Source organism: Pecten maximus, unplaced genomic scaffold (genome assembly GCF_902652985.1).
Source record: "Pecten maximus unplaced genomic scaffold, xPecMax1.1, whole genome shotgun sequence".
NCBI lineage: Eukaryota > Metazoa > Mollusca > Bivalvia > Pectinida > Pectinidae > Pecten > Pecten maximus.
In genome coordinates, this window is record NW_022979523.1 from 28,897 (window position 1) to 51,699 (window position 22,803).

At 34.4% G+C, this 22,803-nt stretch overlaps 1 protein-coding gene across 1 annotated transcript; it reads right to left on the bottom strand.

The window, feature by feature from the left end:
- Nucleotides 1-4,901: 4,901 nt before the first annotated feature.
- Nucleotides 4,902-22,308, bottom strand: LOC117318811 (protein draper-like). The gene is made up of 12 exons (XM_033873767.1): nt 22,182-22,308; nt 19,980-20,078; nt 19,153-19,248; nt 12,570-12,665; nt 10,343-10,438; nt 9,527-9,661; nt 8,262-8,357; nt 8,032-8,133; nt 7,349-7,375; nt 6,957-7,047; nt 6,533-6,573; nt 4,902-5,837 (listed from the first exon to the last, which is right to left on the bottom strand). Exons 4-12 carry the CDS (start codon nt 12,601-12,603, stop codon nt 5,752-5,754), a joined length of 708 nt encoding a protein of 235 aa, XP_033729658.1. The 5' UTR covers nt 12,604-12,665; nt 19,153-19,248; nt 19,980-20,078; nt 22,182-22,308; the 3' UTR covers nt 4,902-5,751.
- Nucleotides 22,309-22,803: the final 495 nt, after the last annotated feature.

Consider the following 22,803-nt stretch of genomic DNA (forward strand, 5'->3'; position numbering starts at 1 on the left):
TGCCACTTTCGTTTTCTCAAAATTATGGTTGCTATGGCAAGTGGTCACTATAAACAGGTTTTCTGATAAGAACCATAACTTTTAGTTTGTCCGGACAACTCCTCCTAAACCGAAGGGCCGATTTCAATTAAACTTCACTCAAATATAGAGGACCATGTGAAGATGTACATGCGACTTTTTTTTCTCTCAAAATTATGGTTGCTATGGCAACTGGTCACTATAAACAGGTTTTCTGGTAAGAACCATAACTATAAGTTTGTCCGGACAACTCCTCCTAAACCGAAGGCCCAATTTCAATGAAACTTCACACAAATATAGAGGACAATGTATAGATGTGCATGCCACTTTCTTTTTCTCAAAAGTATGGTTGCTATGGCAACTGGTCACTATAAACAGGTTTTCCGATAAGAACTATAACTTTTAAGATTGTCCGGACAACTCCTCCTAAACGGAAGGGCCAATTTCAATGAAACTTCACACAAATATAGAGGACCATATGCAGATGTGCATCTCACTTTCTTTTCCTCAAAATTATGGTTGCTATGGCAACTGGTCACTATATTACTGGGTTATCTTAGTTAGCCTCTAATAAGGGTTCCAATCTACCATTGACTCGTGCAGATTGCGGGGGTATTAGTCAGCCATCCTGGCGACAGTTCTAGTTAATATTGCATGTCGATAATGAGAATTTGGTAAAGAAAAATACTTGTAAATCCTTCGAAAACGATATTAAAGGCAGAGATTAGGTCAATTTGTGTATGTTGGTGTTATCCGGGCCATTGCCAGTATCAATTAATTTTGTCCAGGCATGGCTTCAACAGCTAGCTCCTTAAGGTCTAATTTACACTGTAGGGGAAACACACACGTGTGCCTGTGGTCTACAGTATAGTGAAGGGACAAGTCCTGTCTGTGTTTGTGGACAAACCTGTCTTTATAGATGTGAATGCAAGAAACTAAAAACCATTAATCTTATTTATCTATTTCATCAAATGACATATTACTGTGGGTTATGATCTCACTAAGGCTGTTTAAAGTACTTTAAACTGACCTCAAGTGACCTAAATTATCTCCTTACTATGCCCTAGTGTTGACAGACACATACCAGCCAGGATACTGGAACTGGGCTAGCCTGGTTTGCTTTCAGATTAAACAATACGGCATTAAAACTGATTTATTTCCAATTTTGCACTCTGTCACTCTCACAATTGTATCACACTTTACATAGTATAATATGAACTGTATTCAAAAATAAAAATGATTTTGGAGTATAGCATAGTATAATTTCTTTACAATAGTTTTTGTTTATAATACGTCTTTAATACAAGTTGTGAGTGAAATTTCAGAAGATAATTATGTACACCACATAAATCTTTATTTTCTGAGACATAATACGCATTCAAATGATTTTTCCCCTTAGTGTTACATCAATAAATCCTAAAGAATAATATTGAACTATATGACATGTTGTTTGATAATGTAAGCACACCAGCCAGCTTTGGGTTGCTGACCTGTCACATAAATTTTGCTGTGTAGATTCTGCCCTGCAGGTAGGGCGTAAGAATTGTACTTGCTGCCCCCATTGCATGATCGTGGGGAGTCCGTCCTTTGGACGAGACGCACAGTTCTGAAAACTTTATCTAACTTTATTTGAACTTTTGGAGTGATTTATGGGGCGGAGCAGACTTTGAAACATGTACACTACCAAGCAAATAAATCTAATGTATCTGTATGTAGGTATTATTTATCAATTATGGATCATGCACCTATTGTTTTGGTCGATATGGTCTTATTCTTGGTATAAAATGGCAATCAAAGTATAATTTATTTTGAATTGTTTTCACACATTGAGACAAATAAATAACATTCAACAAATATGTTACATTTACTAGCGCGGTTCAGACCATCTGGAAATTATTGCATTTTGACCCCTCCTGCTAGTGTTTTAATTAATATACAGTGATAAATATGACCGCAAACAAGAAAATATTCTTCGTATAGTATTTATAATGTTTCAATTGGGTACAATATCTTTCAAATAATCCATCTTGATATATTGAAATAGTAGAACAGTTTCGAAGTCAAGGGATAAATATGAATCTATCTGCTACCGATTTAAAAATCGATGTGTACTACAGTTAGCGATTGGTCAAGGAAGAAATGGAATTATGTGTTATATATCGACCTGCACGTGACCATCACAACAAAGGGAAATGTTTACATGTATAATCTCATGAACTCATAAACTTATTTTATGTTATGTTCGATTCATAATTACCTAAATCAATTATATTTGTGTTTGATAAATCACTCTCAGTGTTATTATTACCTATAATAGGCAGTTATAAACATATATGTCTCTGTTATTTTGTATTGTCCAAGTCATTAATAAAAGGTCATTGCGCATGCGCATGATACGTACCTTCTGTGTGAACTAAATCTTCAACGGTAAATATTCTACGGCAAAAATCTTCAACGGTATATATCTTACACGGCAAAAATCTTTAGCGGCAAAATCTTCAACGATAAAAGAAAAAAACCTTTAACGGCAAATCTTACATGGAAAAATCTTCAAAGGTAATACAAACTTTATCTTTAACTGTCGAGTATGGCAGAGTGATATATATCTAACTCAACTGTAAATCTTCTACGGTAAATCTTCTGCGGCAATTCTACAGCTACAGCATATCTTCCGCGGAAAATCTTACGCGGCACAAATCTTTAACGGTAAAATCTTCAACGGCTTATCTTCAACGGTACGCCAATCTTGCACGCTTTTCATTTTCCGCGCAAGTGTTATTATTTCTTAGTTAAAAATCTTGAACGGAGTCGGGGGTCCCATACGGCTTTCCATACTTTATACATCGTAGTAAGTAAAGCACTAGAGGAAATGGTAGTCGTCTTCGCTGGTTATTTTCTATGAAACACTGTACTAGCACTGTGCCAAAAGTGTAATTTTCTTTTGTTTATGCATTTTCGCCCTTTTATTTAGTATAAACTTTTTTTTTCATACAGACAAGACAAAATACAAGAAATATCGCTTCAAGACTGAGCAGGATCTGGAAACAACCTGTAAAGCTTATGTTAAACCACTTCAAATTGAAATGTACAATATTGGGATGGGCAAGATCAGGAATGCCACAAATGTGCAAAAAGATTTTTTCCTTTTATTTCTCAATAGATTTAAAAAAATAAAAAAATAATATATTGTGCTCTGAAGGTACTCACTATGTCCCTGCTTGATAATACCACAGAGAAATTAACGCTTGACACCTTCTGATATTGGCTACAGACAATTATACAAATATCATATTATTAGGAACATGTGTGAATTTGCTTGTGTACTCATCACTGTTTGTCAACATGTCATCCGATCACAGGTAAGTTGTAAATTGTGAAGTTAGCACAGGTAATCTGTAGGGTTCCTTTGAACTGTAGCCAGGATACTTAAAGTGTACCCCCGGAACGATTTGCTATATTAAGCTTAACAAATGTAATTTAGAATAAAACTGTAAATGGCGACTTTAGTTTTAGAGTAATTGCGATTTCGAGAAAAACAAGAGGCCCATGGGCCTTAACGGTCACCTGAGATTTGAAATATTTCAGTTAATCTAATTGACCCTTTTTGGCCCCACCCATCAGTCCAAGGGGTCTGTCGGGGCCAACATGTGCATGTAATTAAGCTTTCATCCCATGCTGATAATTCTAAGAAAGTTGGAATGAATACTTACGGAAATCAAACAAATGCGATTTCTCTATATAAACTATAGCAAAGTGAGACCCCAGGGTCATGGAATTCACAATTTTGCTAAAGCACTATAAGACCCTTCCATCTATGAAAAGTATTTGATTCTATCTTATATGGGTATTGAGAAGATTTTTGAAATTTCAGTCAGTTTCACCATTTTTTAGCCCCGCCCGTCAGCCCCTGGGGGTCAATCAGGACCAACATGTGCATACCATCAAACTGTTATACCTTGCTGATAATGTTAACCAGGTTAGAATGAGTCCTAATACAAATCCAACAAATAATTGTCAAAAATGTGATTTCTCTATATAAACTATAGTACAGTTTACCCCCTCGCCAGGGGCAAACGTGAGACCCCAGTGTCATGGAATTCACAATTTTGGTAACGCCGTAAGACCCTTCTATTTATGAAAAGTATTTGATTCTATCTTATACGGGTATTGAGAAGAAGATTTTTGAAGTTTCAGTCAATTTGACCCTTTTTTATAGCCCGCCCGTCAGCCCCTGGGGGTCAGTCAGGACCAACATGTGCATACCATCACAAACTGTTATACCATCAACATTATCCCATGCTGATAATGTTAACCAGGTTAGAATGAATTCTAATACAAATCCAACAAATAATTGTCAAAAATGTGATTTCCCTATATAAACTATAGTAAAGTTTACCCCTTTCCTAGGGGCAAACGTGAGACTCAAGGGTCATGAAATTCACAATTTTGGTAAAGCACCGTAAAACCCTTCTATCTATGAAGAGTGTTTGATTCCACCATATCTGAGAGTAGAGAAGAAGATTTTTGAAGTTTTAGTCAATCTGACCCTTTTAAGCCCCACCCCTCAGGCCCCTGGGGGGTGAGGACCATATAATTCACAATTTTAGTTGACCTTCCGCCATAGAAGCTTTATGTCAAATTTCATTGAATTTTATTAAGCGGATTTGGAGAAGAAGTCGAAAATGTAAATTATTTACGGACGCACGACGACGGACAAAGGGCGATCAGAATAGGTCACTTGATACTTTGTTCACCCTATATCCTTCAGTCTTAAGTAAGCAACAACAAATTAAAATATCAGTTTACAAGAATATACGTATATGCAAGTCTGAATATTCTACTGTGTACATATAAACATATCAATATAACATATCAATACAATATGAGGATGAGAGGAAACATTTCACCCGGTCACTGTCCGTGGTTCTAATCATCTAATCATTAGTATACAAGAAGAATATTATATTACAAAAAAATGTATCTAAATTCAGACAAACGGGAGTGAACATACATACATGTACACGCACTATATGTGAGCACAATAAAATCGCTTACATACATCTAAACCAAAACTTGCAAACACTCTTGCACACACAAAAATGAAAAGTCACGCATGAACCGCTATATATCGATATTGATTGTAATAATATTATAAAACAAACACGATACAATATCGAAGGTTATTCATCAACTTTCTAACTTAACGTGCGTAAAATATTATTTTATTTTAAGACTGTTTTCCTGTTTAAAAAATGTACATCTGATCAATTCATACAGAGCCAATATGAACTTACACCCCTCCCCGAAACTCCCACCCAATGCACACGTAGAAATGCAAGAAATCAATAATAGACATATAACATGTTTTATATCAGTGAAGGCGTAATTATATTCTCATGGAAAACAATAAGAATAAAAAACTTTTGTATTATACAATTGTCATGCTTCTATTAGCTTCGCCTTTTTAAGTCCGAAAACTATTTTTATATCAATTTCACAATAATAGGATAAACACAAGTGAATCGGAACAGATGTTAATCAATTAACATGTCTATCAAATTGTATAAACCCATATCATGCCTTTCAATATGGAGTATGTTAAAATGTGCCTTCGGGTATCTTTTGTTTAAATGCAATTGTAGGGTCTGTATTTCTTTCTGTTATTATAATTGATCAGTTGTACACTAGCGATATTAAATGATTGGAATTCACTTGATGAATTCTGTCTGTGTATTAGGTGACCACCATTTCATAGACGTGGGAGGTCTCCTCTGGACGATGAGTAATAGATGTATATCCAGTGTCCGGGACGGATTGTTCTAAAAGGGAAACATAGATCGAAATAACTATAGAATATACAAATATATAATAACCATAAAACTTTTATCAAATGAAATTAATAAAAATACTATATAATTAACAAGATGATCAACATTGTTTAATGTTATCCAAAAATAAATTAAGGAATATTCTGTTACTTAATTTCCAGTTGTTCTGTATCTTTTAAAAAGCTCTTTCTTGTGATTTTTTTTATTTGGTTCTTAAAATTTGTTTTATATCTTTTAACAACTAGAACTTTAAGTAAATGACTAACTATAATACATCCGCTACCTCTAATTTGTTGCCAGTTTACAGAGACAAAGTCTTTTAATTTTGGCCAATTTGAAGCCCCCGTTGTTGCCAATGTGACGGTTGTTTAAAAAAACCCGATGTATTAGATAATCGGCCATCTTTGAATAAAATTGGTTTTAAAACCGATTACCAAACATTGGTTGCAATAAGGTAGAAGTATCGTCAAAAGTAAACAGTTTCTGTCATTAAAATATGATAATTTTCAGTCAGAAGTTCATTCAATATTAAAGGATTTGATTTGCTGGGTACAAAATAAATAAATAAAGAATATCGAAATCACAGAAATGTTTGCAATCGACCGCAACACATATAATCAATTGTTTCGTATCCTTGTGGTTCAAAAATATGTTTATTTTAACACTTTTCCCTTTTTCCTTCATACCTGTCGCCTCATCTATCGACTTCTTTCTGTTTTGTCTTTTTCTACAATTAGAAAGTATAATTGTTTTTAAAGCTTAATCGACCCCTGAACAGCCAGATGTAGTTCGAGGCTCTGCCGTTTGAAGTAACACGTCTCCCATCTATACTTCCATATAAAACATACAAATATTCTATTATTGGTAAGCTTGCATTTCTTAATACTTTACAGATAAGCAGAATATTAAATATTGATTATTCCAGGAGAACGATTATCAAATTCAAATATTACGACATTTTGGTTTCCCGCAATTTAGCTGACTTAATATCAAAAGTATTTGCTGTTTCGGAATATATACGGATGTGACAGCAAACATTTACGTTTGATTTATTTGCTGTATCCTATATCAGGAAAGTGTTTATGCCGTATACTAAACTTGAATGCTTACCGAAGATGGCATATCGCTAAGGCGATCAATGCAGCTACAAGCAGTCCACAAACAACAGCCAAAACAGCTATTATAGTCATTTTAGAATCGACTGAAATGCAAGAAAATTCGCATTCGGTTAGCGCATGATAATATTAACATTATTTTTATACTTAAATGCCAACGATAAAGTTTCCTATATTGTAAACATACGTTATATATTTTCTTATCTGTGTATAATGAAATACTAGATTCTACATGGAAGAAAATATGCATATTTGGTGCCACGTCGTTCTGTTTTGGAAATATTGAATATAGATCAGGGTTTATTACAGGTTTATCACAGGTTTATCACAGGTTTGGTCGATTCAGTAATCATAGGTGTTAAAGTCAACCGTACAATCGCTCTTTACCTGAGGACTCGCTTGTGTTAGGTGATTCTGGAAAAGGGATAAACGAAGAGTTGTTAAAGACTGTTATTAAAGTAGGTTAGTTTATCACCAAGCCTTAGATAATTAGCTCATGCAAAAACAGTCGAAACATATCAAAACAGCAAATAAATCAATAAACAAAAAATCTCAAAAATCGGCGATCTGTAAAGAACGTGTTATATAGGTTTGATAATTATATGACTTCGGTGTATAAAAATGTGAAAGATACAGTTTCCTGAAAGAGTAGGTATATTTGGCGCAACGATGTTCTGTTTTGATATCGTTAATGATCGATCGAGGTTAATTACACGTTTGTTTGACTAGATGACAGGTGACCTATAGATGATTTATGTCAACCAAACAAAGGCTCTTTACCTAAGATATTTTCACTGAAAGAACAACATGCTATGGAAAAAACATTGTTAAATATTTATATCTGCTTGATATATTGTACCGTTTTTCCAAAAAAAGGAATTTAATCTAAATGCAATAGCTATGTGTTTGCCTTCAATGTTCTGTCACTCCTATTAATATCGATATTTCATACATCTTTAATTGTCCTGTACAGATTCCAACTTGATTTAAACTCTTTTATATCTTATTATACTAAAAGCATGATCACGAGGGACAAACAATAAACGACGGACCTCTAATAATGTACCCACCAGTGGAAAGACAGTGTCCATCGTCCTTATTACAGATGTTGTCCGTACACTTGCCCGGACAATCAGCTCCACACACCACTCCGTACTTTCCAGGATAGCAATCTATATAGAGAACATATTGCTATGGTTAAATGCTGACAAATATCATAATCTTTTGTAATACAGTACAAGATATAGCGCTACAAGTTTGGTAGATAAAAAAACTTAATTATACTACTGTTACCGATTACCTAAGCAATGACCGGTTTCATGATGACATACGAAGTCTTTACACGTCACGGGACAAGCCAAGGAACATGTTTCACCAAAACTCCCTGTACCACAACCTATAGAAAAAGTAACGTTCAGATATAGGCTTTCATTCGATAAAATGGCGTTTGTTTTGTGGATAATTAAGACATTTCTAAAGTTGTAGAACAGCCAGTCTGTTAGGTTATACTTTTCTATATTACATAAAAACAAACGATTTGTTAATTTCTAGCTCAAACGAAAATAGTTTAGCAGAGTGGATTTCACTTTTTTTCTGATAAAGCTCTTCGGAGGTAGCCTCGTGTCAAAACGACATACATAAATATAGAAAGGGAACATATACTGTCCTCCATAGGTCGTGATCTGAAAATTTAATTATTGAAAAGACAATATCAACGAATGGAACACATGCTACAGGCCAAATATTATGACTATTGTCAGCCTTGTCAAAGAAAATATAAGTAGCTGGCTGTTGTGAATTAGTAGAAGGGCCCAGACAACAAGTTCCCTCTATATTCTACCAATGAAAAATCAAAATTGAAATATTTCAAACCTTTCAAAAAATCTGTTGTTTTTTATATCATGTCGTAGCTGAAACTACGGTGAGCTGCACAGTACCTCATGACCGGCATTCGAGACAGATATTTCTATTTAAGTGGCACCATCCCAATATTCATCTGAATATACGTCAGTCATTCTTACAATTTTGATAACCAATTACATAAGCATTCGTTACCTATCCTCCAAATATCAACCTTTCAGAATATCAGGTTCTCATGTTTTGTTGTTGGTTTTTTTATTTTTCCAAAACGTGTTACCCCTACCGAAACCATTAAAAATGAAAGGTTTCCTTGGAAAAATCCTTTTTAAGTTTACAAAGATATCGACAGATAAGTGCAAGAGACACGTCATTCACTAGGTTTTCAAAATGTTCAGCAAAATCAAAAAAATATTGGAAAACTGTTCTCCGACATGTAAATGAAAAAAAAATCACATCTATTTGACAAAAACATATATTGTCAGCATTTTAAAAAAGATCAGAGAAAACATTAACAGCAACCATTGCAAGTGATAAATGGCGTAGAAAAAAAAGGACAAAAAATATTAGGTTTAATTGAATAAAATACATACAGATTTGTATTCAATTTGTTAAGTCTTCGCCTGGTGTCCACTATCACAAATTGTATATCCTGTCTAAGTTTACTCACGCCCACCACACATATCCCCTCTCCAGCATGATACTCACTTTCGCTACATGTATTTCCTCTCCAGCCCGGCAAACATCCGGATGGCGAGCAGCTTCCTGTCATATAATTACATCCAGCATCCTTGCAATGACATTGTTTCGAACAATTAGCTTCGAAAAATCCTGGTTTGCATTCTTCATGAATAATATAGATTACAGATATTATGTCACAAAGATTAAAGAATATGGAGACAAAAATTGGTTTGTTATGATAAAATTAATTTCGATATATTAGCACATTGTCGTCAGCTTGTCAAAGCTCTGAGTTTTTATATTAAATATTAAAAGTAAACCACCTATTACGTTTGCTCTCTGCTAATTTCTACTGACACGAAACGTTGTATGCTATAACCGTTAGATGTCACCATTTGTCACGCCGCAGTACGTTTGTATATTTTTACGTTTTTATTAGATTATTTTTTTTCTATTTTATGCTGGTATGAACAAAAAAAAGACTAGGCCCATTCGCTAAGAGTGCAATTCAGTTTTCCTTACATACAAGTATGATATTTCTATCAGAACTTGAATCTGAAATAAGACAAAAAAGCAAAATCTCTCTCATACATAAAACAAAGAATCGCAGACAGAATGTCCCCCCGGAAGAGTCCTCCCTGAAGATATCAGAGAGGTCTCGTTTCAGATTACTCGTGAATTTTCTCCGCCATATTATTCATTCAAGTTCTTAATTTGTCTTTGTTTTGCTTATGTTAATACATTGAACCACGAAATAAAACTAGATACAGTCAAACGCTTTTTTGAAACTGATGAAGCAACAGTGTAAACATTTATTGTTATTGCAAAAAAACAATACCTCACCTTTACAGGATCCTGTGTCTCGTTCACACAGCATGTCCTTACAATTTCCTGGACAGTTCTGTTCACAAATAGGATCGTACTTTCCAGGAAAACAGTCTGTTAAATGTAATGTCTCTCAATAGGATTTTTTTTTTATTGCATATTATCGTTTGTTGTCACAGTATTTCCATCTTTATCATTCCAATTGGTTTAATACGACAACAAATGAGATTTCCAATCGAACTAAGTTCTTGATTTTTATTATTTTTTTAAGTATTTGATAATTTGTTGTACTTGTTGTGGTTTAAAAAACGCTGCATATTTATCACTCGTAACGCTTTGACCAGCGTTTTACTGTTGTTTCTTTTCAATATGGTAATTATTCCATTACAGTTAGTCACATGTGTGTAAGGTCCTTTATACAGTAAATGTTTGAAGCATATTTGCTCGAACGAAGTTTGACCCCCTTAATGACTCGGGTGGCCCCAGACCACACTTGATGTCACTCTTTATTCTACCAAAGAGGATATAGATTTAAAAAGAGGCCCAATATAATTTGGTAAATTTGATTCCTGTGACCTTGAAAATGAGGTCAATTTGATCACTCCAGCATGATACAGGCAAAATATACAGTTTCAATATGTGTTTGTCCTCCAGAAGACGTTTAAGATATTTTGGCATATCAGAGCCCGATGGCCGTAAATGAAGGTCAAGGTCATGCTCATTTATTTGAACAATCGTAATAGGCCTTTTTATTCCAGCATGCTTTATACCCAATATCAGGTTTCTAGGCTTTTTTTATTATGAGAAGAAGTCGCTTTAAAGTTTTAGCATATTTGACCTCTGATACCTTAAATGAAGGTCAAGGTCATTCATTGGCATTCATTTGAATAATCTCGACAGCCCTTTACCCCAGCATGCTATAGGTGTAATACCAGGTATCTAGGCATCTTGGTTATTGAGAAATCATTTAAAGATTTTGGTATATTTGACCCCTGTGACCTTGAATGAAGGTCAAGGTCATTCATTTGAACAATCTTTAAGAAATATATTTCTATTTAAGTGTCAACCACCCACTATCTTATGGGACAATCGACAAAAAAAAATAACAAAATATCACTACATTGCATTATAACTCTCCATGTCCTGTCACACAAACAAGCATGGAAATAGTGTTAACACAAACGTATATCACTATAATCAAAAGTCACTATGAACCTACATTAAAATTATGCTTTTAACTGCAACAGAGGATAGGAAAAGTATTTAGTGATAGTCCTGTCATTTCCAGATATACTACATTCGTGTACAACGACGCGGTAGTATATTTTTGATATGACGTTTGTATATATGTGATACACTAATAAGTAATTTAAAACTTCTAACTGATCATGCAGTATTCTATATTAATGATGATGTTTCTAGGTAGTTACGCAACATATTACCATTTAAATTATTTGCTTCACGTCACGTTTTTATTAAATATTTCGAAAATTAGAATGAAAATTTTCAAATTTGAATGAAAAATTACATTTAAATGGTTAGAATTTACAATAATTTTTTTACAACATAAATTACTTCAATAATAAGTGATACATGAACTGTACTAAGATTTGGCAAGAGGATAAGAATATTTGAACCAGTATTGAAAACACGATGCGTTTCATGTGCATAGGAATGACTAATATTCAGACCAAAATCAAGAGCGATGTGACAGAAAAACTTAACTTATTCATATTCTTTAAACCTAGGGGTCCAAATAGTACAAAGTGTAATTGTGATTTTTTTAATTAATCAACTAAAATTTTATAATTATGATGTGAATGTGAAATTTTAATATAAATCTACACCATGTTTCCTTGAACAATGCAAAATGATCTGCTTTTCATTGATAGAATATATAATATATGAAATAATGTTGGAAAAATGTGCTTAAATGTTAAATAGTATGTATGCACTATGTTGCTCTGAGTGAAATTCAAATATTTCGAATAGGGAAACATCATGGGTTTTTTTCCAAACCATTGCTCTACATCACAACATACATATATTACACTTTATGTCCGGCTTATACAACAGTGCATGTTTTGTTGCATAGGGTTAGGATTTTTTACAGGAAATATTGACAAATTTATTAATCACATTGTTTTGTAGTCAGTCAAAATAACATGTCATCTCACAATGTATTATTAGAAAATAAAGACCCATTTGACCACTATATTAATGACAGTAAATAAATGTAACTCACCAATACAGTTTCCCGTGGATTTTTCACACAACATATCCTTGCAATTTACAGGACAGACCTGATCACATGAGTTTCCGTACTTTCCAGGAATGCACTCTGAAAACCAAAGAACCCTCCAAAAATGATGATCAATTTAACGGATACTATTTATTGCTTCAGCATCGACATCACTTTCACAATAGAACATTGTACAGCATTTAATTATAATCTCCCGGATATGACCTGGTTTAGTTGTTAAGATACTTATATAACAAACAACCAATCAGTATACTTTAAAGTTTGGAAAGAAGTATTGTATTATTGTTGAAGTAAATTCCTTATAAAACCCGATGCAGGCAAACAGTTACTTTGTTAAAGGCTCACATTACAGATCCATGGATCTTCTTTTAGTTTCTACTAGCACAAGCTAAATAATTTAATTAAAACAATATCATTTAAATATCTAAAATACGTTTTATTTTATTTTCAGTTATCAAAGATGATGAATAATTAAAACTACAATTTTAAACGTTAATTTCAAACAGGCTAGTGAATAATGTTTTTTGGGGTTTTTTGTGTCGTTTTTTTAACATTTTAGCAATTCATGACGTATGTTACAAACTGTGAGTCATCTATACGTGTCCTGTGTATTTTCTACACCCAATGTCCCCCAAAAATAATGGTTATTTAGACGGCTTTTGAGTTACTTATAGTATTATTTTGAAAAAGACATTGTTTTTGTTCTCTTTCTTATTATGATTCTTCTTCTGCACATGATTTTGTGACAACATCTGGGCTAAACTGATATTGTCAATGGCATTTCTCTAACGTTATATGGCACATGTCAAAGGGACGTGGTCATGTATTATTAAGTAGGTCACAAAATCTTATAAGGCAATGACGTCATAGCTAAAAAAGGTTTATATGGCCATAACTCAAAAAGTATTCATCATACAAAGGTCATGTAATTATGTTATTGGTAGAAAATGTCTGGGGCAAATTTATTTTACGTTACAAGTTTAAGGCCAGAGGTCAAATAAAAAAGCTCGCTAAGGGTTCAAGTTCATCTATTTTTAGAAAATCTTCGTTTTCCAACATTTTTGAAAAAAATCTTTCAAAGATCAATGCACTATGTAATTCTGATGATTTTGATGTGCACAAACAGACAGACATGGTTATGATATGGTACTGACCAAGTCTTGTTAATCTGTGGACGGTCCAAGATAAAAAAAAAATAGCCGCAATGACGTCATGTATTGAAAAGTTTAAAATGACCCTTACTCAAAAAGTTTTCATTATACATATGTAATAACCTTTCCTCACTACAAGTTTTAAGGTTAGAGGTCAAATTAAAAAAATCACTATGAGGTCAAAGTTCAACAAATTTTCAACCTTTTTTTATGTTTATTTTTTTGTTTACATAGATCGATGCAGTATGTCAATACGATGATTTTGATCATTTCGGTTTTCGATAGCACTTCCGGTTCAGATGGTACGCCATTTAAAAACAATATATGATTGTGAAATCATTGATAAATATTTCATCGGCATCGTCACAAAAACCAAAAGGTCCAGAGACTTTATATTAGACCTGTAGCATACATGGGTAAAGGGCTACCATGTTTGTACAAATGAATGACCTTGACCTTCATTCAAGGTCACGTGGGTCAAATAGGTTAAAATCTTGAAATGAGTTCTTCTCAATAGCCAAGAGGCCAAGGGACATGATATTTGGTCCATATCATGATTGAATGAAGGTCTGACAAGTTTGTTTAAATGAATGACCTTGACCTACATTCAGGGTCATAAAGGTAAATGCTCTCTTAAGTTTGTCAAAGGTGTGGAAAGCCCATCAAATTGTCCATGACAATTTCTAGTTTTATATCGATTTTTCATCATTATCATGTAATTATTATTGCTATTAAAATTGAATATTGGATATACGTCTCGATGAAATTCTTAACCTATTAAATACTGTCTCGGTTTCAAAGAGAAATATTATATATCAAAGAAAGCTGTTGCTCACCGTAACAGTAACCGTTGAAATTCGCACATAGACTATTCGGGCAATGTGCAGAACAAGTATGTTCACATCGAACTCCGTGCGTCTTAGGAATACTGATTAATAATATATTGTATATATTATCGACCAAAAAGATAACTTCGGATGGGACGCATGGGAGAGATAGGGATTATGACAGGAGTTTTGATATAGGCTATTTGATTAAGTTTCGTTATAGGAATATAGTTCATCATTTATAACTAGTTAATGAAGCTGATATGTATGTTATAAAAAAGCGCAGGCTCTTATGGCATTTCGGTATTTTCTATCATGGTCAAAAGCTTTAAAGCCAGTCTGCTAGTTGCTTTTAGCATTCATGTTTTTAACCCAATTGGTTTGGTTTGACTTGTTTAACGTCCTATCAACAGCTTAGGTCATTTGATGACGGCCTCCCCGTGCCTGCAATATGCATGTGGGTGGTGAGTGCGTATGCATGTTTTGAGAAACTGGTATGTTTTTGTTAAGTCTCGTGATAGGCCGGAATTTGTGCCGATTTATAGTGCTACCTCATTGAAGCATACTGCCGAAGAAACCAAGCAGGACACCCCAATCGGTCACATTATACTGACAACGGGCGAACTAGTCGTCCCACTCCTTATATGCTGAGCGCTAAGCATGAGCATCAACCACCACTTTTAAAGACTCTGGTATGTCTTGGCAACCCTAAGGCTTCCATCATCACAGGGGTGAACTCTCAACTTACGGCAAAAAGTTAGGCATTGTCAAGGGTGATATTAGGAAGAAAGGTGTTAAGAAAGAAAAGAAAAGATAAGTTCCAAAATTTGGTCGCCACTTGCGATCATGCAATGACGGCAGCAGGAACAAGACTTTCACCCTGTACCTGCAGGGCCCTTTTAACCCAAATTTGATAAGATATCTTTTTTCTTTACAACCAACAATATCATTGATATTTTTTAGTGATGGCGCCAATTGTTTTGTATATCAAAAATGTCGCTAATGAATTCACAATCCATAATTTATAAGACTTCATGTAGAGTTGCTCTCTTTCCACTTTCAAGTATGTAGCGTAACGTATTTCAGCGAACTCCAGTATTTAGTTCAAAATGCATTCTTGACTTCTATACACAACATCCAGATTTACGCTAAAGATACATTTGTAAACATAGTATATATATAAGGACTGTGTCTTGCTTTTCCGTGAACCGATGCCCCATGTTATTAAATGTTTCAACGGAATACGAAAAAGTAGCAATTAATAATGAATTAATTAGTTTTAGATTGATATAGAGTACATATATAATGTATTTAGATGTATAATAATGATATTAGTAACTTCAATAAATACTGCTGTGAAATGAACGGTGATATTTGGCGCAGTAATCTAGCATTCTTGATAACGTGTATATGTAAGTTTATTTGGTGACTATATGTGCCTTAGTTCACAGGGGTTGGTAATAAATGATAGGATTTATGAGATAGATTCACGTAATGAAGCATCTTCGTTAGCCAAGGTTATTCGATACTACCACCCTCTACGCATGGAATTTTCAACCAATCAAAACGAGCCTTACATGGGTACTTCATCGGTTTGTAAACAAACATGGAGACGTGTGTCATTTTGATAAGATATGTGATCAATGACTTCTAAAAATTCATCGAACACTGAATATTTCCAAAAATATTGGTAGAATGCAATTGTATATTTGTTTACTGCGAAACCAAGACTGAATGTAGGACGCGAGTTGATTGGATGCCTTTATATTTAAGGGCGTGACGCTTTGAACACGACTATATCTGCCAAGGGTTCGTGGAGTGAATGAAATGACGTTTTACTATTAAGTGTACCCATCAGGCGACTTGTCACGTGATTTAAGAAAATCTTCCCAACCGTCAATTTTCTTGTTTTGTAAACTCTCATGATGCCAAAACGAAGTTTCGATCTTCGTGTGGAATTACAATTTATATATATTCTACAACACTTACTTTCGTTCTCTTTCATCAGAACTTGTGTTTTTGTTTCCTTTTATACTCTACATAAAAGTGTACTCAGAACGAAAAACGATATTCAAATATGTTATTTTATGTAACCCGCAAAGAAGAATGTCGCAAACCGCATCAAAATCGGTTGGCCGAGTGCCGATATATCGCAAATCGAAGTACGGATTTGCACCTGTCGGTCGACTGCTAATCAGCGTATTGATCAGTCATGATGCTTTGGAACTCTTCAGTATTTGACGTCACAGGTTTAACGGAGTAACTGTAATGGTGGCCAGCAGTATAGACGACAGTGCGAACAGTAGCAACACAGAAATAGCTGAATACGATCTGGACATGAGATTTGTGGTTGGTGACTTTGGCGGATATTGCCGACAATAAGTCGGAATCGAACAATATCAATCTTTAGGAACCACAGAACCAAATGATTTCCCATAGACGATAATGCTAACGTTTACCACAGTCTTGCTTAAATGGAGTTTTCAATACTGGTCCACTAGCCATAATTTTGAAGAATGCCATCTCGAAAACCTGTAAATAGAATGATTAAACATTCTACCAATTTGAACTTTTTTGATAGGGGGGCCACCATCTTGTGTTGAATTCAGCACCAAAAATTCACCTAAATTTACAAATAAATACACAACTAACTCCCCCTGACAAATACAGGCTAGAAAAAATAACTTGTTTTCTATATATTTTATATCAACATGTAATTGCCCAGCCTACACATAAAACTTTGGAAACTTCCCTCACCTAAATATCCAATCAGTAGGCCCCGATGCATTCACCTTCCTATTAAATGTTCTGCCCAAGCAGGGAAAACCCACAATCTATTTTTGATTTGGTTCTGTAGTCCCTTTAAGAATATTACATTTTAGTTAAATGGACTGACCGACTGATGTATCATACCAGGGACATACAGATGTTATACACGATCCAATAATCGGTCAATCACCAATAGATGTATATCAGTTATGTGTTTACCATGTCTTCCTCAATACTCTGAAAAGGAACACGGAATCAACATTTCTTTTATGAAAGAATATGTCATTTTATTCGCAAATTGATGTTAAAAAAACATACCAACAATACAACAGTTCTGGATACTCTGCTTTGTCAGACAAGACGACACACACGTACAATAGACTTGTATTATATAGAATTGCATTTATACTATAGCGAATTCATATTTTGTTAAAATCAAACTTTTTGATTTTTGATTTAATGAGGTTTGCTTTCCCTACAAGCAAAACAAATTCGTATCGCAAAGCTTTGCCTATAGAATAATGGTGCATTCATATGCCCACGATGTCAAAAATGTACACATGAATCTTGTCTGGGAGTTACTATTCTTTCATGAACACGTTTAATCAGTTTCGGAAACTATTCGAAAATCATAATTAGCGGTATCTTCAAAGTTATTAGCAACGTATCCACTGCTGTTTCCGTTTGTATGAATTCAAATTCCTCAGCATTTATTTCACAACATGTATGAATTGCTTTTTATATTCATATTACTAGAAGTGTTATTACAGAAATAAATATTGGTATGCAACAGACCATGCCCTCATAATAAAGGATATGATGTAAGTCGTTTCATGTTATAAACGGCCCGTTATAATAGAACATTATTCAAATGTTATACATGTTATACACGACCTGTTATAATAGAAAATTAGTAAGATCTTACATATTGTATACGGCCCGTTATAATAGAAAATTAGAAAGATGTTAACTGTTATATACGGTCCGTTATAATAAAAAAATTATATGTCCCTTGTTCCGGTACCACTTCATATCAATTTATTCAAAAATATAACTCAAAATGTTCATTCAGCACTTACATGATTGTTATCTAAATTACATTAATTGCAGGCACGTGTTTAGTTAGTTTATATATATTTCCTTCATGGCGGCTCTGATCCCGTTAAACCTGTGACGTCACAGGTCAGGGGTCACCGAAACGAGGTCAACGGCTTTGGGCTTCAGGTGTATTTTTGAGAAAAATCGCAAAAACTAAAGTCGCTATGAAGTCACACTCTCAGCATTTTTAGTTTCATCCTCAATTACATTTTATAAGCTTTATATAGCAAATAATTCCAGGTACACTTTAAACATTCACAGTAGTTAAATGTGCATTCCATCATATAATTGCACCTTTACAGTAAATGTATCGAGGGATGACAGAACCGAAGTCTAACCGACTTCCTTGGCCTGGAAGTTGCATAATATATTTCAAGGTCCGCATAGAATAATCAAAGTATAATATTGCTTTCTTTAACAAATTATAATCGTCTGTTGGCCCATGCACAAATATCCAATAAACTTAATCTCACCAATTTGTAAGTATTTTTTTAAGTATTCTGTGCTTAGTCGGAAACAAACCAGATCGTGCCGTTATTTATTCCTAGCCTACTGCGTTAGACAGATCCATAATCACCAGGTTCATAGAAAAGATTTACATGGTACCTGTATTTGGTGATGAAATGAGAAAGTGGCATGTTCATTGACACTGGTATTTTCCAATGATAATTTGAAAAGTACATCATTAACAAGTATTCGTAATGTCTAACTGACTCATACCTAAACAGGATCCAGCGTCCTTCGTGCAAAGACTGTTTTTACAATTCGAGGGACAATCCGAGTTACAGTAGATGTCATATTTTCCTGCAAAGCAATCTGAAAGGAATGACAGTGTTTAAAATACATTTGATAGACGTTGCTGCACCAGGAATGATTTTATCAGGAATGTAAGAAAATGATTATTTTGTGTCTCTGCGTATATAACTAATTATAATTTTTCATATTCGGACATGCATTAAATGTCAATGCAAGGTTCTATTTTTAATTATTCTTTAAATTACAACACTGGTATCCCGTTTATCACATGGCCAGATTACATCTCTTTATGTGATATTAAGTGAGACGAGTTCTAAGATCGTTGATATATCCGATGGTAACAAATTAATACGGTGTAAATACAGTAATAAGATATACCGTAATTTCCTATGTATTGCATTAAACATTATATTCTGGCAGTTATCTGTTTAAACAATTGTTCTGATAAAATGTTTTCAAAAAAAAAAAGTCAAATCCAAGTGATGTTTTTGTGTCATGCTGTGTACTCAGCGGTGCCGACATTTTGTTCAAATGCGATATATGAATGGTGCATTATTCTATGCATGGACACATCAAGTAAAATAAGTCACTGGTAAATCCAAAAATATGTATCTACATATTTTGCCTTCGATAAATTGCGTCTTCCATTAAACGCTCTTGTCGCATTAATTGCAAATCAATTGCACCAGTAGCCCAGTTTAAATTGGTTCACCAGTTATCTTATTATACTACAGATATATCTATATTTTTCTTTCTGATACTGAGCTTGTGTATATATAATGGTAACTTACAGAAACAGGCAGCTGTTGTGGAGTTACAGTTACCGCCATAACACGCTGGTGGACACAGATAGTTACAGTGTCCGTCACCGTATTTCCCTGCTTGACATCCTGTTGGAAAGACGAATGAAAACGCGTTAGTACATACATTGACAAGCGAGTTTATTTCATTTTCCCACCAAATTGTTTTCGAGTGAATCATCATCTACAATACCCCGATAACCTTATTCTAAAAGAAACGTAGTATAATGAATCCTGCCTCAATATATAACAGCTTTAATCAGGTACCGCTAAGGAACAACTATATTTTCAAAACAATTAAGACATTGTTGTTGAAAAAAATAATCAACGGCAGTTCCCTTATATTTACAGGAAAACAAAATAGTGAACGGACAGATGACCTGATATATGATTTGGAATTCTATGGTCCTCTCAGGTAATGAACAGATTTTTTGTGGTACTTTAGCCCTATATTAACTAGTTTAGATTGTAAATTTTCAGTCTGATTTGACAAGCAAAGAAAAGCATTGTCTTATTAGCTTACTCATCAATATTGAATAAAGTGAAAATCCAACTAAATTACAACCATGTAGAAGGTTGACGGACTTGAAGGGCGCAGGATGTGTGTCCCCTGTACTAGGTGGCGCGGCGACGCACTCGGAGGGAGCACGAAACGTGAATATGGCGAGAGATACTTTTCTTTTTCTATCTAATCACGGATACAGATATGTATAGCTAATTTAACTTAATTCATTTTTTGCATGTTCAGCAATAACTCATCAATCAATGTACGGTGTTGATTTCAGCGAAGAGATCGGGATTTGTTCGAGCTAAGGCACATTATTGACCCGATGTACCCAGTGAACCCTCGATAATCCGAACACCTTCGTTCCCAGTCCAAACCGTCCGGAATACGAGTTTTCCGGACTGCCGAATTTCGTCTACCAGGTCAAAAAAAATGTTCTGTAAGAGTTAGCTCCGTTGACTATATACAATGTGAGACGTTTAAATGACATACTTACTTTTCACAAACACTAATTGTCAGTCTTTTTTCAAATAAATATACTTATGTTACTGATATGATTTTTTTGTTTCATTTTGTAGAAACTAAAAAAAAAAAACAATGTTTAAAAAAAAAAATGTAAAGTGAAAGTTGTTTTATTTTTCATGGTCAACGTCAAAGGGTACACAAACCGATGTTTCTGAGCAGAACCGTGCAGTATAATCTTCACATTGTTGTGTATTGTATAATGTGACCCTTATGAAGCGTTTTAACTATAGTGTACTAGAACAAGCACTCGGATAGCGGGCCTATGTGGCCTACAAATAACACACGTGTGTCACGTCCCGGAGTTTCACAAACGAGTAGAAATTACAAACGTTAAATACCTGAAATAAAAGACCCGGTATGTACAAATTACCCATAGTCCATATTTTTACGTTTTTTACCGTAATTTCAACCCTGAAATGAATGACCTGCAATATACAATGTACGTTTTTTACTTAAATTAAAAGACCCGATTTTTACAACTTACCAACAGTCCATGTTTTTAGAATTTTTTTTAACAAAAATTTAAAACCTGAAATAAAAAGACACGGTCTTACCATCAGTTCATGATTTTATGATTCTTACGTAAGTTAAAAACCTGAAATAAAAGAACCGGTAAAGAAAAGCACTGTATCGTTATAAAAACAGAGCTACATTGTAACACAGGTAAACACCCGGGGTTATGACCTGGCAGCGGTCGCTATGACTACGCACAGTGTCAAGCGATAGTCTGTACAATTGTCGACACGTGGTGAAAAAATCGTCCGGATTATTGCGGGAAATTTACTAATGAAAAGTACGTTCCGTTCCCAAAATAGGGTTCCGGAATCGGAATCCGAATTTCCGGACTGGTGAGTACAAATAACGTTACGAAAATCCGTTCCCGTGCATTTCCGTCCGGACTGTGAGTTTTCCGGACTATCGGCGTCCGGATTATCGCGGGTCGACTGTATACGAAAAGACATTTTCTGGAAAAATAGATAGATTTTTCCCGAAACCTTTGTCAATGCATTTTCTTTCTAAGCATGTTTAGCAGATTAAGACTAGGAACAAAAACGTTATATCATATTTGAATTATAAAATTGAAAAAGAACGGAGAGATTTTATATAACATTACTTCACCAAATCATTTTATTTCAGCCAACAGTAAACAGAATCATACTCACCAAACACCTGTACCTCACACAATATCAGAATAGCGTCATTACTATACCAGCTGTATCGTTTTGGGTTGTTTCTATAGTTGTACACAGTCACATACCGACCTACATACGGCACTGGTGTGTCACCACCAGTTGTACAGCATTTATAGTACTACTAGTGTCCTCGTAACACAGGACACCGGCTGTTGGCGTGCTGGTGGTATTGGATACATAAAGCTGGTATCCTGCCAATCTGTGCTGAAAACCATCTGGAAAGAAAACAACAATCAGCAGGTAGATAACAACTTTAAAAGGCACAGATGAGGATAAATGTCAATATACAAGTTGAATGTTATCAATCCTAATCTGACATTTTAATTTGGTTTCTGATATTTGGTATTCTTCGTGGGTTCACCAATAGCAAATTGTTTAGGATCACAAAGATAACCTTCTGTGAGGTTATTAGTAATATTCGATACATCACGTCCCTAATACGCTTTTCTCTGATGGTACATTGTAAGCGGTTATGACAGGAAGTTGTTACTGGTTCTCGTACAGTACCGAAGTTATTCAGAGAAATTGAAATTAAGTTATAACGGAAGTTTATCTATAATAAATGTGTGTGGATTACAGCCAAAATAGCGAA

What these genes read in the sequence shown, in the direction of transcription:
- LOC117318811 (XM_033873767.1), bottom strand. Translation starts at nt 12,603, where the DNA reads ATGTTGTGTGAAAAATCCACGGGAAACTGTATTG. An exon ending in TGAAACCGGTCATTGCTTAG is followed by an intron (nt 8,134 to 8,261) that starts GTAATCGGTAAC and finishes TTCTCTATATAG; the next exon opens with ATTGCTATCCTGGAAAGTAC. An exon ending in TAACACAAGCGAGTCCTCAG is followed by an intron (nt 7,048 to 7,348) that starts GTAAAGAGCGAT and finishes CTTGCATTTCAG; the next exon opens with TCGATTCTAAAATGACTATA.